Here is a 14,122-nt window from a genome sequence, read left to right on the forward strand (position 1 = left end):
CTGTCAGGGTTAAACCCAGCTGTAAAACAAACAATTGAACAACAAAACTGGTGAGCAAATGATGCAAGAAATAAAAGGCACCCTACTAAATGTTGCTATCACAATTTTCTACATCATACAAAAGTCACTTATTACAATGTATATTGATAAATCTTGTTAATGGTCAGACGTTTCAGATCTTTTGTCAGTGTTTTCAGAAACCTCTGATCATTTACAAAAACTATCCATTAACTGTTGGTTGAGTAACATTTGTATCATGTATCTAATTACAAGGAGCTCTAACCTTCATTAATACATTACAATTTACATTGTAGAAAACCAATAGCAATTCTAATGACTCCTAAGGACTTAATCTCAAAGACAGCTTTTATGATACATTAAACACTACATTAAACACTAATCACAGATACTCTTATGTACTCACAGTCGAATGGTGGCATGGCGTCAGGCGGTGGGAACCCAGGGGGTGGTCCTGACATCCCGGGGGGAGGGATGGGGATACCTGGAAAACCACCCCCAGCATGCATCGCTGAGTGATAGTGTACAGCATTAGACATGTGTGCAACCCTTTCTCAGCAAGTCATGATGCTTTTGTCAATACACACCAGGGCTCAAAATTCCACCTGCATATGCAGGTTGGTGCAGGTAACATTGGAGCTATGCAGGTATTTCTGGTGTCTACCTGCACCTAACCTGCACTGGTCGATGTGCTGGGTTTTATACATACATACATGTAAATGTCCTATAATGTAGCTGTATAGGGATTGTTATTAGCTACATTGACTGTTACCAGCTATAAAGTATTAAAAAATTGCAATGGTTCCTGAACAGTTTTAGTATGATCCATACTTCTTAAATTCAGAGTGCTGCAGGTAAAATTTGTCTGGTGCAGGTAATTTTCAATGTTACCTGCACCAGGCTAGTGCAGGTTTGCAGAAAAATGTATTTCAAGCCCTGCACACACAGTAAGAAGACAGGTAGTATACTGTTGTTAGATAAGGTAAGAGTGGACTTTTTTTTTCTGGTAGGACATTTCTTATTTACAATAGTGTGAGGCTTATATATGCTTGGAAAGGGTATGCACTAAATGGACTGTACATTTCATGTACACAAGGAGTATAGAAAGCACTGTGAATACAGTAAGAAGACTATAGACAAATAGCATCAACAACCAGAAAAGCTTATGAAAAATTTCTATATGGTACATGCATCAAATACCATGCAAATGACAATACTAATTGTGTACTGTAACTTAGTGTAAGTATAACACATCAGATAGTTTGCTACAAGAATTTGGGTGCTACCAATATTGCAGGGGGTGACAACAGGAACAGTCCAACTCACCTGGATGTGGAGGAGGTGGCTGCGAGGCTGAACTGACGGGAGGGGGTGGCATGAAGGGGGGTGGGGGCATGTTGGGAGGGGGTCCCGGAGGGGGCATTCCAGGAGGGGGGTGCATTCGTCTCATTCCTCTCCCTGCATCACTGCATGGATGGCAATAATAAATGAAATTCAGTTCAGTTGACACTACAGTTATTTTCAAATTTTCTTCTCTCTGTCTGGAGAGAATGTGGTGCTGTTACTAGTATTAGTATTACAATATTGGTGCAGTCAAACTTGCAGAAGTGACCACCTCTACAAAAGGACCACCTGGGCGATGTGACCACTTTTTGATGGTCCCTAAGATAATTTATTACAATTTGACACAAAGATGAAAAATCCTGCCTATAAAGACCACCTATCCACATAGACCAGATTGTATCAGCCCCTGAGTGGTCTTCTTGAGCAGTTTGAACTGTTTTTTCATTTTTTTATAAATTCTTAGGGATCACCACAAAACAAGGCTCAAGGAGCCACTCATACGTTTGGGGTTTCTATACCGGATTGTGATGAAAGATATTTGTTTACTTTTGATTTGAAAACTTTTAGATTGTACCCCACAGGGATGCAATCCCGTAGAATCTTGTGCCATAATTTAATTCTACGAATGAAGTCATTGGCGTGGAACCTCCAAACTGTACATTGCATTTAAAAAGTGTGCAATTCATGCCATGCTAATACTATATCTAATTATTCTTTTAAAATGTGAGAAATATCAGACTTCTGTTCTTACTCAGGAGGTGCCCCCATCACGGGAATAACGTTCTCGTCTGGTGGTCTGTCCCGTCGCCTTCCTTCCACACGTGAAATCCCCCCTCCGATCACGTCGATCACTCCGCCAGCCTTGCGGTCAGGCGGGGGCCCTGCACCACGGTAGTTCCCACTGCCTCGTCTCTGGATGGGGTTTCCCACAGGGGCATGACCTAAAGGTCGAGATGTAACAGCATTTCAGCATTTCTGCTTATCCTGGTATATAAAGAAGTCTCATAGTTTCACATATTGCTGAAATCTCTGCAAAAGTTCCTTGGTCAAAGACCCAACTATTCAATCTAGTGCTCGAAATACTTTTTCAGCCAGGTTGCTCAGGTGGCAACTTGAGTCAAAAGCCAGGTTGCGCCATCAACATTTCAGGGAGCCCCACTGCCTACTTCCAAGTTATTACTTCAACTCAGCTACTTATCCATTATCTTTCTTTTAAATTACATGTAATAAACTACTTATGTTTTAAAATTTAATGAGAAATAAATAGAAAAGTTTATGCACGTAAGTGGGGGAAAAGTGTTCCAATTTCAAAATTTCAGGTTGCACACTGCGCTACCTTGGTTTAAGATTAAGTTGTGCCAAGCAAACTGTGGTTGTGTTTGCAAGTGTGCAAAGGGGTATTTTAAGCACTGTAATCAAACAAAGCACACATCTTAAGTATATCGACAAATTCATAGTTTGTAGAATAGCTGAACAACTGGTGCAATGGCCAAGAGGTTAGTGTGTTTGCCCTGTATTTGGTAGGACATGAGTATGATCCCCGGCCAAATCATACCAAAGACTTTGAAATAGTACATGCTGCTTTCTCTGCTTAGCACTCAGCTTTTGGGATAGAATATGGTAGTTGAAATCTGCAAGTATTCTGTGAGAGCAAAGAAGTTTTAAAACCTTCCCCCTTTGTCCCTCCTCAATACTCACTTTGTTCTTCCTTGTCCTGTCTAGTATTGGTGCTCCCAGCATGGTGGACCTGTAAAGAACAAAATTACTTCTAGTTAGGACAAATATCTCACCACATTCAATTTGACAGTCTGTATATCACAGACACAGTCATTTAAGACCAGTCATTTAAGACACAGTCATTTAAGACCAAGTCATTTAAGACACAGTCATTTAAGACACAGTCATTTAAGACACAGTCATTTAAGACACAGTCATTTAAGACACAGTCATTTAAGACACAGTCATTTAAGACACAGTCATTTAAGACACAGTCATTTAAGACACAGTCATCTAAGATAGATTTTAATGGTCTTAAATTTTTTTGTCAGTATCATATACAACAAAATTCTGTCAAATGGTGGAATGACTGGTTCTGTCTAGAGCCATACATTCACAGCCAAAAAGAACAACTAATACTACAGTACAATTTCATAGTAAATACTGACATAGATGGGTTTCTGTAGGTTGGTATCCATGCGTAATCTCTTCTGTTTGTCACAGTAGATCTTCCAGGAGTCCTCGTTAAAGCCATAGTTGAAGTAGTCAGTGATATCAGCACCTAATCACATTAAACATAAACAGTCAGCGTCAACAGTTGAAGAAATACCTAAGTGATGTGTTATGAACCCACTGTGAACCATGTGATCACTCCTACTCAAAGCCCCCCTATTTTATAAGTAGACTAGTCCTGTGAGGCTGTGACCTCATTCTGGTGCTAAGAATCCTGGAGACAAGACATTAAAGTATGTAGTTCCTCAAAATGTCCAGCGTGCGGCCAGTTATTTACAATTCCTTAATAGCCTCACCATCGGCTCATAACATGATGGATCAGCCATGCCAAGTGAAATTGACGTCTCAGCTAATTGATGATAAACACTAGAAAGGCAACATTTTCAATACATGTACATTGCAAAAAAAAATACATTGGCTTGCTTTGAGAATCTGGTTTTTATACCATTTGGCTTGCCCAATAGTATTTTGTGTGAGAAAAAAGGGTTTGCTATTGCAAAAATTGCTTGTATCATTATAAAAAGCTAATATCTAATCTAATCTCTGATTTGCTACTGACAGAAGATAAAAGAAAAAGAACACACCAGCAAAAACAATATGTTTTCCCCTACTGGGAAAACATAGTAACAATCTTCATTGAATCTACAATACATGTATTAATATTTTTTTAGGCAACATTGATTTAATTATATGCATGCATCCTCTGGAAACCCCAAAACTGATGTGAGTATAATCAAATCAACATGGCCCAAGTACAACATGTAATAATTTACATACTGTAAGTTCAATTAAGTTTGCGAGATTTTTAAGTTTGCGTATTTCGCTGAAACCTTCTCTTCGCGAAGTCATCTACTCGCGAACATGCATGTTCAACATCGTCCCCCTTCCCACACCTTCCGTCCAAATGATCCAGTCTCAACTACGTGTTTACTACATGTATGATAGCAACTTATACCAATGACAATACTCAACTGACAACAGACCATTTATTCTTTTCAAACCGAAATAAAATTTAATTCAACACATATACGATACATGGAGTCATTGTTGTATAGAAATGTGCCACTGGCGAACGGAGAAAAAAGAAACATGTAGGTTTACTAGTACGTACACGCCGTGACATGGCTGCGATAACAATTTACTTAGTACATTGTCCTAGTTTTACTAGATTTCTACAAGTTACGAACGAAACAAAAAATAAAACTGAGTAGTACTGGTCTTTACAAATACAAGGAAGGCTATGGAATTGCAGCAGGTTTACATGTACAACAATAACAGCCGGGGAATATTTACTTTTTTTTCATGACTAGAAACGTGGCAAAAACAACTCCGCTTACATGCCGAAAATAAGACGTCCGTTTCATAATTCTGAGTTAGAACTACTGTAAATATGGAAGGGATAAACTCTTCACCTTCTTGTGTACAACTTGTGTCCACAAATTACGCTGAAAGTTTAAAACTTAGCGCCGTCTTTCACGCTAAAAAAAATTTCAAAATGGCGCCCGCGTCGCTTGGCTTGGCGTGGGGTATCCTGTCAGCCTATGCGGCAAATGTGATTGCGACATAACAGAGGTCATTGACCCCGTTGCGTTCCGTGCGCTGTCATCAAATCACGGCCGAAATGAGCTCAACAATGAGACAGTGGCTCGGTAGAAACACATTTTTTTATTGAGTACACCAACTTTAGACATTGTTTGAAGGGGAACTATGAACTGTAAGGCGTAAATGCCGCCTTTGAGCCGGGCATGACTAGTGTTGCGGTGTGGGTGGGAGGGGGGCACTCGCTACCGGATCATAACGTAACTTTCGAAAAATAATTGAAACACCCACTCGCGAACTCAAAGATCTCGCGAACTCCCGATTTGCTCAAACTCGCGAAATTAAGTGCTCGCGAACATAAATGAACTTACAGTATAATAAACCAATGATAAAATATGGGATCTTTTAAACTACTCAAGCTCCAAAACATATGTTTGGCTCCTTCTCGTCTCTTAGTGATGTTGAATATATCATGTGAATGTTAAATGATGTTGCAAAGCCATTCGCAACATGGGATGGATTATATAGTAGAGATAGAGGAGAACACAGTTCAACTCACCAGGCTTTCTCCACGGCTTGTCCTCCAGTGTGTCCAGGTCAAAGTCAATCACAGGTACACCATTGATGGCCCCGGGGGCTGCAAGGTCAATACCCTTAACTGTCTTCCCTGCACTGCCGGGGGCTGGAAAAGAAACAATACTAATTAGAAACCTTATTGGTAAAAGTGTCATCTGAAGGACAACTACTAGAATGACCTGCATGACATACAAACTTTAGAACAAGACAATTTTTCTAACAAAACTTTGTGAACTGAACTGGTTGAAACACAGCATACGGGCCCACATCGCAGCATAGGGGCCCAAATCAGAGCATAGGGGATCAAATCACAGCATAGGGGATCCAAATCACAGCACAGGGGATCAAATCACAGCATATGGGATCAAATCACAGCATAGGGGATCCAAATCACAGCATATGGGATCAAATCACAGCATAGGGGATCCAAATCACAGCATAGGGGATCCAAATCACAGCATATGGGATCCAAATCACAGCATAGGGGATCCAAATCACAGTGTCGTAGGGGCCTTATATGCTTGAAGGGAAAAGGCCTGGCAAGAGACTAATCTAATGTAGCGTATGATAATAAAATGAATTTCATACCAGGTCCTCCTCTACTGTAGGCTGCTGTTCTTTTGATGTCCAGGTTCATGGGGGTGCCACCATAGCCGCTGTTGAGAAACAACACTATTAATTTTCAGAATATCAAATATCAGAGAACTAATTGAAAGCATGTTAGTGTACGAAAGTAATTCATAACATCAGGTCTTACTAACAAGGCCATACATGTTCAAATGGTGACCTTTCTGTAGAACGGGAATTTTTATTTTTCTAATTTTTGCACAAGATTGATGATTTGCTTTGCGACAAGTGAATAACCTAAGATTTAATTTGCTAGTTGTAGTATGTCGAAAAAGCCATTTCTATCAACAGTTATCAGTCAAATCTCGAGGAATTACACTAACACAACTAGGAGAACAGATAACTCACGGATAGGAAGCTGGGGCGCTCTTGATGTCTCCAATGGTGACCTGAACATCATCATCACTGTCACTGTCATCATCATCAGCATCCTCCTCCTGGTTCTCTTCTCCACTCTGGTAAGGTATAAACAGCAGATTACTAATTAGTTGTTTGTTTGTTTATTCTGTTGTTGTTCTGCTGTTATGGAATTAGATGGTTACAGCTTTCAAAATGCTTCAGTCACAAAACGTTGAGCATATGTCAACTGGGCCCTCTTGGAAATCAACTTTTGTAAGTTGTAGTTGCCTTTACGATTAAAAGGAGTCAAAGGCAGGCCAGATATGGCTGTCAAACGGTTATGGCATTTGGCCCAAATCCTGATATGACACCAACATTGAGTCCTTGGGAAGGGCACTTTACAAATTACATGATCAAATTTACTTGGTTCGCTCAGGTGAAAATGAGTACCTAGCTTTGGTTAGAGACATCCCTTGGCTAGGGGCATTAAAACCGGAAAAAACGGACCTGAAAAAAATCAGTGGACCTGATGTGGGGCCGATTGGAAAATGAACAGATTATATGATGAGGCATTCATACGTTTACGGGGTTACCGTACGAGGCAAATAACACGAGCGAAACAGAGTAGGGTCTATAGTCATTTCTACCAAGTTTTACAGTCAATCCTACAGAGGCAGTTAGCCTTGTAGGATTTTAGAATGCCAGTAGGAGTCGAATACTACACAGAACTGATTTTTTGTAGCAAAATGGACCATTGTTTTTAGTATAGTCCATTCACAAGTTTTTACATAATGAATTAGGTCCAGGTTCAGGTCTGGACTTGGGCCTGATCCTCTCTATCTGAACCAGACCTGGACCTGAATTTTCTATACCGGTACCCACCCCTAAGTGTTACTGTCAATAAGCTGTGTACCTTTGACCTAAAGACCAGTTAACTAGACTTTCAACAATAACTTACCAGCTCTCCTGCCTCCTTATCCTCCCCTCCCTCAGCTGTCTTCTTAGTAACAAACTCAGGAGCATCAGCTGACAGGTTACTGGTCACCGCAGGGGCAGCATCTTCTCCATTCCTGTTGGAAAAACATGTATCTGAGCTGTAGAATTATTCATTTAAACAGGGCTTTATCCAAGGAGGTTAACAACAGGGGTGCCTAAGTAATCCTACGATCCTTACGGAAAACATACGATCCTTACGGAAATCATACGATCCACTACTAGGATCATATGTTTTCCGTAAGGATCATATGTTTCCTAGTAGTGGATCGTATGATTTCAGTAGGGATCGTATGTTTCTTAGTAGTGGATTGTATGTTTTCCGTAAGGATCTTTTTTTTTTCGTAAGGATCGTATGATTACTTAAGCACCCTTGAACAAGGCCTCTGCAACCCCAATGGTACTAGGGAGCGATCCTCTGTCACAAGGATAACATTCAGATTAATCAGGGATGCTACTAGGTCACATGTGGCTGGAGTCTTCAATTGTGACCTGTCTGGCAGCAATTTTGACCTTCAGAAAGCCTTGGAATAACACATTTTAACACGCCACACGTTGGAAGGATGGAGGGACTGCCACACTATCCCTCTAATAGGTCTCTCTACTCCCTTGCAATGCCCCCCTTGCAAATTCTTTCTTTAGAGAATCCTTCAACATCTCAATCAATTCACTATAATGTTATGTTTTATACTTGGAATCTTATATGGGAATGAATACCTTAGGATTAAGACATCTATTATACACTATGAGGTGTACTTACACTGCTTCCTTTTCCTTTTCCTCTGGTGTAGACCTATTGGAGGAAAGAAAGATCTGTGAGTATGATTTATTTATTTATTTATTTATTTATAAGGATTCTCCATTTGGAGGGTATGGCGAAACAGGTGTTAAGGACACCTTTTCAAAGCCGCCATACACACATGTGCACATGTTCGCACATGTCTACACGCGGCGGGGTTATACCGCCCCTTACGGGGTGATATACCCTTTCGCTGGCTGATACGGTATGTAGGTTCGCCAGGCCTCCAACCGGGTGATTTGAAGTGAATCACCAACTCCAGACAGAAAGGTTTGCTCCAACCACACCGCACCATCGCACGTGTGGGGGTTCTTTAACGTGCATAGGGTGTGACTCTCCCCATACACGGGACCTCCATATAACGTCCTATCCGAGGGACGGCCCTAACCGAAGCTAGGTACTCATTTTCACCTGAGTATAGTGAGGAAAGCCGTGTAAAGTGCCTTTCCCAAGGGCACAAGATCGGTAACACAGCAGCTGGATTCGAACCCGCAACCTCTCGGTCACGAGGCGAAGACAGTACCACTGTGCTACGCGGTCCCACTGATTAAAAATATGATTGTTCTCAATGAATGTACAACAACAAAAAGATTTTTGGAGGAGCTGACCAATGTAGGTCAAGGTTACTAACTTAGTAAGAGTAAGAAGGAGTTGATGACTGTCATTCTACTACTAGTACTAGTAGTAGGCTATGCCAGTGAAGGTTAGACATCCTTTTAAGAAAAAAAATATACAAGTTAAACGTAGCACTACTAGCAGTTTCAAAAGTAACTGGAAAAATTTTGAAAAAGTAGCATCAACTAACGTTACTCTTTTACATTTTTGTATATTTGCTTAAAATTTAGGGACTTAACGTTAACTTGTGTTGTTTGGTAATGTGTAATGATAAAAAATTATCAGGTACTTACTCCAATGGAGGTGGTTCATCTGCCTTGGTCTCTTCAGCCTCCTCATCTGTACATACAATTAAAGATACATTTTTGACTTACATGAAAATATCTCGATGTTTCAGACTTTCCTTTCTGTCTCATGTAGTTTTCTAAAGGGGGAGGGGGGCGTCATACTTCAGATACTGAGATCAGACTACGCATTGTTACCTCCATGAAAAAATGGAGGTATAGTTTTGAGTGTGTCTGTGTGTGTGTTTGTGTGTGTGTTTGTGTGTGTGTTTGTGTGTGTGTCTGTGTGTCCGCATATTTGTGGTCAGCATAACTTGAGAACCTCTTGATGGACTACGATGATATTTGGTATGTGGGTAGGGGTTGGGAAGACGAAGGTCAAGGTCAATTTTGGGCCCCCTGGTGTGTGACCTTGGTACTGCAGCGCAACTTCCGGTTTTGCTATCTCTGTGTTCTGAACATGCTATGGTCAAGATTTTTAAGTATTATATAGCTCTTGTGCTCAGGAAAAATTGACATAAGTTTGGGCCCCCTAGCGTCTAGTTTTGGGATAGCAGGGGCATTTTTGTCAAAAACTTCTGACGAGGATAACTCAAGAAGGGAACAACGGATTTTCATGATTTTTGGTATGTAGGTACCTTAGACAATGTTGTACAAGATAAAATATTAATTATGCAAAATAGGAGTACATTTGCATAATTAATGAGAATATTCTATCATAGCAGTTTTTTCAATGTATCTCTTGTCCCGTACATGATATGGTCGTGACATTTGGCTGGTAGATAGCTTTCAGTGTCATGACAAAGTGGGGCAAGTTTCAGTCCCCTAACATTCAATTGTAGAACTGCAGGGGCGTTTTTGTCAAGACATTCCAAAGAGGATAACTGCAGAAAGGATTGACGGATTGCCTACATTTTAGGTATGCAGGTAGCTTAGGCAAAGATGTTCATAATGATATGCATGTTATGCAAATGAGGAGTTAATTTGCATAATTAATGAGGAAATTGTATAATTCCATTGTTTTCAATAACTGGACTTCAATAAATGTAACACATGTTAATATGATAGGTGGAATATAAGCAGATACCAAATATGATAATGAGGAACTTATTTGCATAATTTATGTAAAAATTGCAAAACCGCTTTATGATTTATAATGGGAATTTTATAATTGTGACATGTGTACGTTTGTCAATGATGAACAACACCATGCATAAATTATGTTAATGTCTTAGTCAATTGCATGAAATTTACAAAAGCTCTGAATTTTCATGGAGGTATGAGGTCGCCGAACTCTAGTTATGTACGTTTTGACCACCTCTGTCGACGAAAAAGCTGTCGTTCAGAAACATATCACTATAAAATCTACCGAAGGACGAGAGCTCGACTTGTTTGTACTTTTATCATATCATTTGGTTTCTTGACCTGGACCAAGGAGGTTAAAGAAAGAGTCTTTCTTTAACCTCCTTGCCTGGACAAAACAAAAACCTAAGCCGGTTCCTCACGTGCAAAAATCGTCGACACTTTTACCCCCCAAAAATGACACAATTCATGCCTCTTAGACCACTACATCGATCTCTATGAAACGTTAGTACCTAAGGATTATTTAGCACTTCTGAAAATCAGAATTTAAGACACTATTCACTCAAATACATCACTACAAACCTCCGTACAACCACTGCTCCTCTTCTTCGACGTCCGCCATTTTGGCACGCTGTGTGTGAGCCGCTTCGGCAAACTTCGGGTCTTTCCGGAAACTGCCGATCACTCGATAACCAAGATGGCGGCGCCCATGTGCAGGTAAACTTCATTCTTTCCAATTTGACTTATTTTTCGCCCTCGTAACAATTATTGAAAGATTACAATGTTAGATGTTAGTTAACTGTTTCATTTACAATGAGATACACGTACTTTGGAAGTTTTACATCAAAGCGTTCTTTTGTTACAGGGGCAAAATTCTGGCAGTCCTCTGCATAAAGAAGCTCCAAGTTCAACATGGAAGATTTCCGTGGACTTTGAAGCGAGCTCAGTTTTTCATGTCTTCTTCTTCGTTCTCAAAATTCTCGTTGTTTAATGAGACAACATGTAACAGAACACAACAACAAGCAACCAAAATGCTCCACTGGAGAAGAAACATCGCATCTTTGGATGGGAGTCACAAATCCTGCATCCCCATTGGCTGTTGCAGTTTTTCCTCATCATCTGCACCAACCAATGAGAGCGAGGGCTCAACCAGACCACATACAGGAGTCAAGCTGCCCACAACAGTAAAAATAAAGACTCTAGATGCTGTCGGACAAAGGATTCGACCTGGAACAATCCACCTTTTCGATCAAGAGGGGAATAGCATGGGAGCAATCCACAGCTATCAGGCTTTGAAACGTTTAAATGAGCCTGAAAACAGTGGCCTTCGGTTGATCTTGATTGACGCTGATGCAAAACCGTACGCAGCATACCAACTCATGACCCCACAACAACTGCTGGAAGAGAGAGCCAAACTGAGGGAAGAAAAGAAGGCGCAAAAAGGAGTGGGAGCGGTGCAGTCCATGCGATTTTCGTCAGACATTACGAAACACGACCTCACACACAAGGTTCACAAGATAGACAGTTTCATTGAGAAGAAGTCGCTGGTCAAAATTTCCATCACCAACCCTAGAAAAAGCAAGAAAACAACAGAGGATATGGTAATTATTTGTTAGTTTGGTACCTCACAAGTATTATCATCCTAGACCAGGGCTCTAGCCAGCTCGACATTTTTTTCCGTCAGCAACATTATTCCAAGAGTCAGAGAGACTGAACTGAGACCTTGAAAAACGGGTTTTAATGAGATTATCGTATGCGAAAGGCACCTACACCCTTTTCAACAATCATAACAATAGCAAAACAAACAGTGTGTGGCTTTTACGGCCGTGGACGGCGTTCCCATGCCACCTGTAGCTTCCACCAAGGAGCTTTTATCAGATTTTTGTCCGTCAAGGTGGAAGGATTGGTTTTAAAATTTTTCCGTCACACGCAGCAAATTTCCGTCAATTGACGGAAAAACGGACGCTAGCTAGAGCCCTGTCCTAGACAGGGTCTTGAGTGCAGCCTATACAATACACCTTAGGGAGCTTCTGCTAAATTAGTTTGAGGTTTCCACTTTTGTGGGTGTGGCCTCTAAGCAGCTGTCAGCCAGTCAAAGAATTGGCTTTATTTTACAAAAACATTTAGATTCTCTGATTGGCTGACAGCAGCTGGTTAGAGGCCATGCCCACAAAAGCGGAAACCTAAGCACGGTTTTGCAGAGCCTATCCATGGTACATTACATTGGCCTCTGGCAAGGCTCTGGGTAGGAGAATAGTTATTATATGTTTAGATATTGATACAGCAGTTGAAATTATACTCTATATGGAAAATGTTCTTATAATCAATTGTGTACTGGTAGACCTTTTTTTTTGTTTTCAAGTGTCACATGGACTGTTTTCTCATCCAGGAAATGCTGTAATGTCTTTACCTTGCATTCTATTCACTCAGCTGTAAATGTTCAGTACATTAACAATGATACACTAACATTTCATCGTTTTTCAAGGTGTCCCAAGTTTCATCCCAGTTAACATTTGAATGTTTTCTTCAGGTAAAGCTAGCAGACAACATTCTGAAGTCCTTGACGTCCAAAGCTACCTACCAGACCCCTCCAGCACTGAAGGGAACATCAGTCAATTGTGTACTCAGGCCTCTGTCAGACAAGGAAGCCAGTACGGGCAAGAAGAAATAAAGACAAGGCTTTCTTTAACATCTTACATGTCAGAGACACTACAAATGGACACAAGAAATTCTGGCTCGAGAGTACTAAGGAAGAACTCTGTTGTATCAAAAGAGAACATACTTTTACCTTAAAAGTTTATTATACATGTACTCTTCATGTAGAGGTTCGGCTCCAGCTGTTTTTTGACGTTCTTTTAGGTGTTTTTATCAGGCAGTGGGGTATATAACATTAGAGAAAACCATGCAAAATAGAAAGCCTGTCAAAAAAATGTTAAAAAACAGCCGGAGCCAAACCTCTGCTTGGAGAGTACCTTTGTCATATGAGGAATGATGCCTTGTCAATAGGTGGCCGTATGTTATACATGGTAAATAGAATTTTCTTTAGATTTAAATTGGTAGATAGATGAACATCTACAGTAGTGCAAAGTCAATGGAGAAAACTGTGAAACTGCATTATCTTACATTGTATTTCAGCTGTAGTCTTTCTGAATATAATGTGTAATAGACCTTAGCTTAGTGAAATACAAAAAAATTAGGACTGAATTTGTTCATGTACTCTTAAGTGTTGTAAAATGCATGTATAATTAATTAAACAAATATGCTGAAGATGTGGATTTATAGAGAAATTACTTATGTATTGGATAGAACAATATTTATCTACAAGACCATCACCGGCATTTCCCTGCATAATAAAATAATTACTAGTTGCAGCTATTGTCTGTATAGGAACATACATTCTGGACTTGCAGGTCTATTAAAGGAATTTCAGATAATATAGTCAGTCCTAGCCTGAATGTATAACAAACTGAAAATAAAGCTACTGCTAGTATTGCTTGCATATTAGTATTATAAACATAAGGAGACTATACCATGTTAAGATGCTTTCTTCTGCTTGAGTTTTGTAAACTGTGCTACTAAATGCAAGTCTTGATCTATTTGTGTCTATAAAGCTGATTGGATACTTATCACTCTGTGTGTGTCTTCTATGATTTGTAAAAAGAACAGTACTTTTTAC

At 40.1% G+C, this 14,122-nt stretch overlaps 2 protein-coding genes across 2 annotated transcripts in view; one reads left to right on the plus strand and one right to left on the minus strand.

The window, feature by feature from the left end:
* LOC118419651 (pre-mRNA 3'-end-processing factor FIP1-like) overlaps positions 1 to 11,151 on the minus strand; it is a 15,944-nt gene extending 4,793 nt beyond the window's left edge. The window contains exons 1-12 of the mRNA XM_035826149.1: positions 11,029 to 11,151; positions 9,373 to 9,418; positions 8,426 to 8,458; positions 7,631 to 7,742; positions 6,682 to 6,788; positions 6,295 to 6,362; positions 5,690 to 5,812; positions 3,528 to 3,640; positions 3,061 to 3,109; positions 2,114 to 2,303; positions 1,345 to 1,484; positions 425 to 529 (exon numbers count right to left, since the gene is read on the minus strand). Of these exons, the coding sequence (XP_035682042.1) occupies positions 425 to 529; positions 1,345 to 1,484; positions 2,114 to 2,303; positions 3,061 to 3,109; positions 3,528 to 3,640; positions 5,690 to 5,812; positions 6,295 to 6,362; positions 6,682 to 6,788; positions 7,631 to 7,742; positions 8,426 to 8,458; positions 9,373 to 9,418; positions 11,029 to 11,068 (1,126 nt within the window). The 5' untranslated portion in view covers positions 11,069 to 11,151. The remainder of the gene's footprint in view (positions 1 to 424; positions 530 to 1,344; positions 1,485 to 2,113; positions 2,304 to 3,060; positions 3,110 to 3,527; positions 3,641 to 5,689; positions 5,813 to 6,294; positions 6,363 to 6,681; positions 6,789 to 7,630; positions 7,743 to 8,425; positions 8,459 to 9,372; positions 9,419 to 11,028) is intronic.
* On the plus strand, positions 11,019 to 14,072 carry LOC118419668 (translation initiation factor IF-3, mitochondrial-like). The gene is made up of 3 exons (XM_035826182.1): positions 11,019 to 11,163; positions 11,312 to 12,047; positions 12,977 to 14,072. Exons 1-3 carry the CDS (start codon positions 11,144 to 11,146, stop codon positions 13,115 to 13,117), a joined length of 897 nt encoding a protein of 298 aa, XP_035682075.1. The 5' UTR covers positions 11,019 to 11,143; the 3' UTR covers positions 13,118 to 14,072.
* Positions 14,073 to 14,122: the final 50 nt, after the last annotated feature.

The sequence above is a fragment of the Branchiostoma floridae genome, chromosome 7 (assembly GCF_000003815.2).
Source record: "Branchiostoma floridae strain S238N-H82 chromosome 7, Bfl_VNyyK, whole genome shotgun sequence".
In the NCBI taxonomy this organism is placed as follows: domain Eukaryota; kingdom Metazoa; phylum Chordata; class Leptocardii; order Amphioxiformes; family Branchiostomatidae; genus Branchiostoma; species Branchiostoma floridae.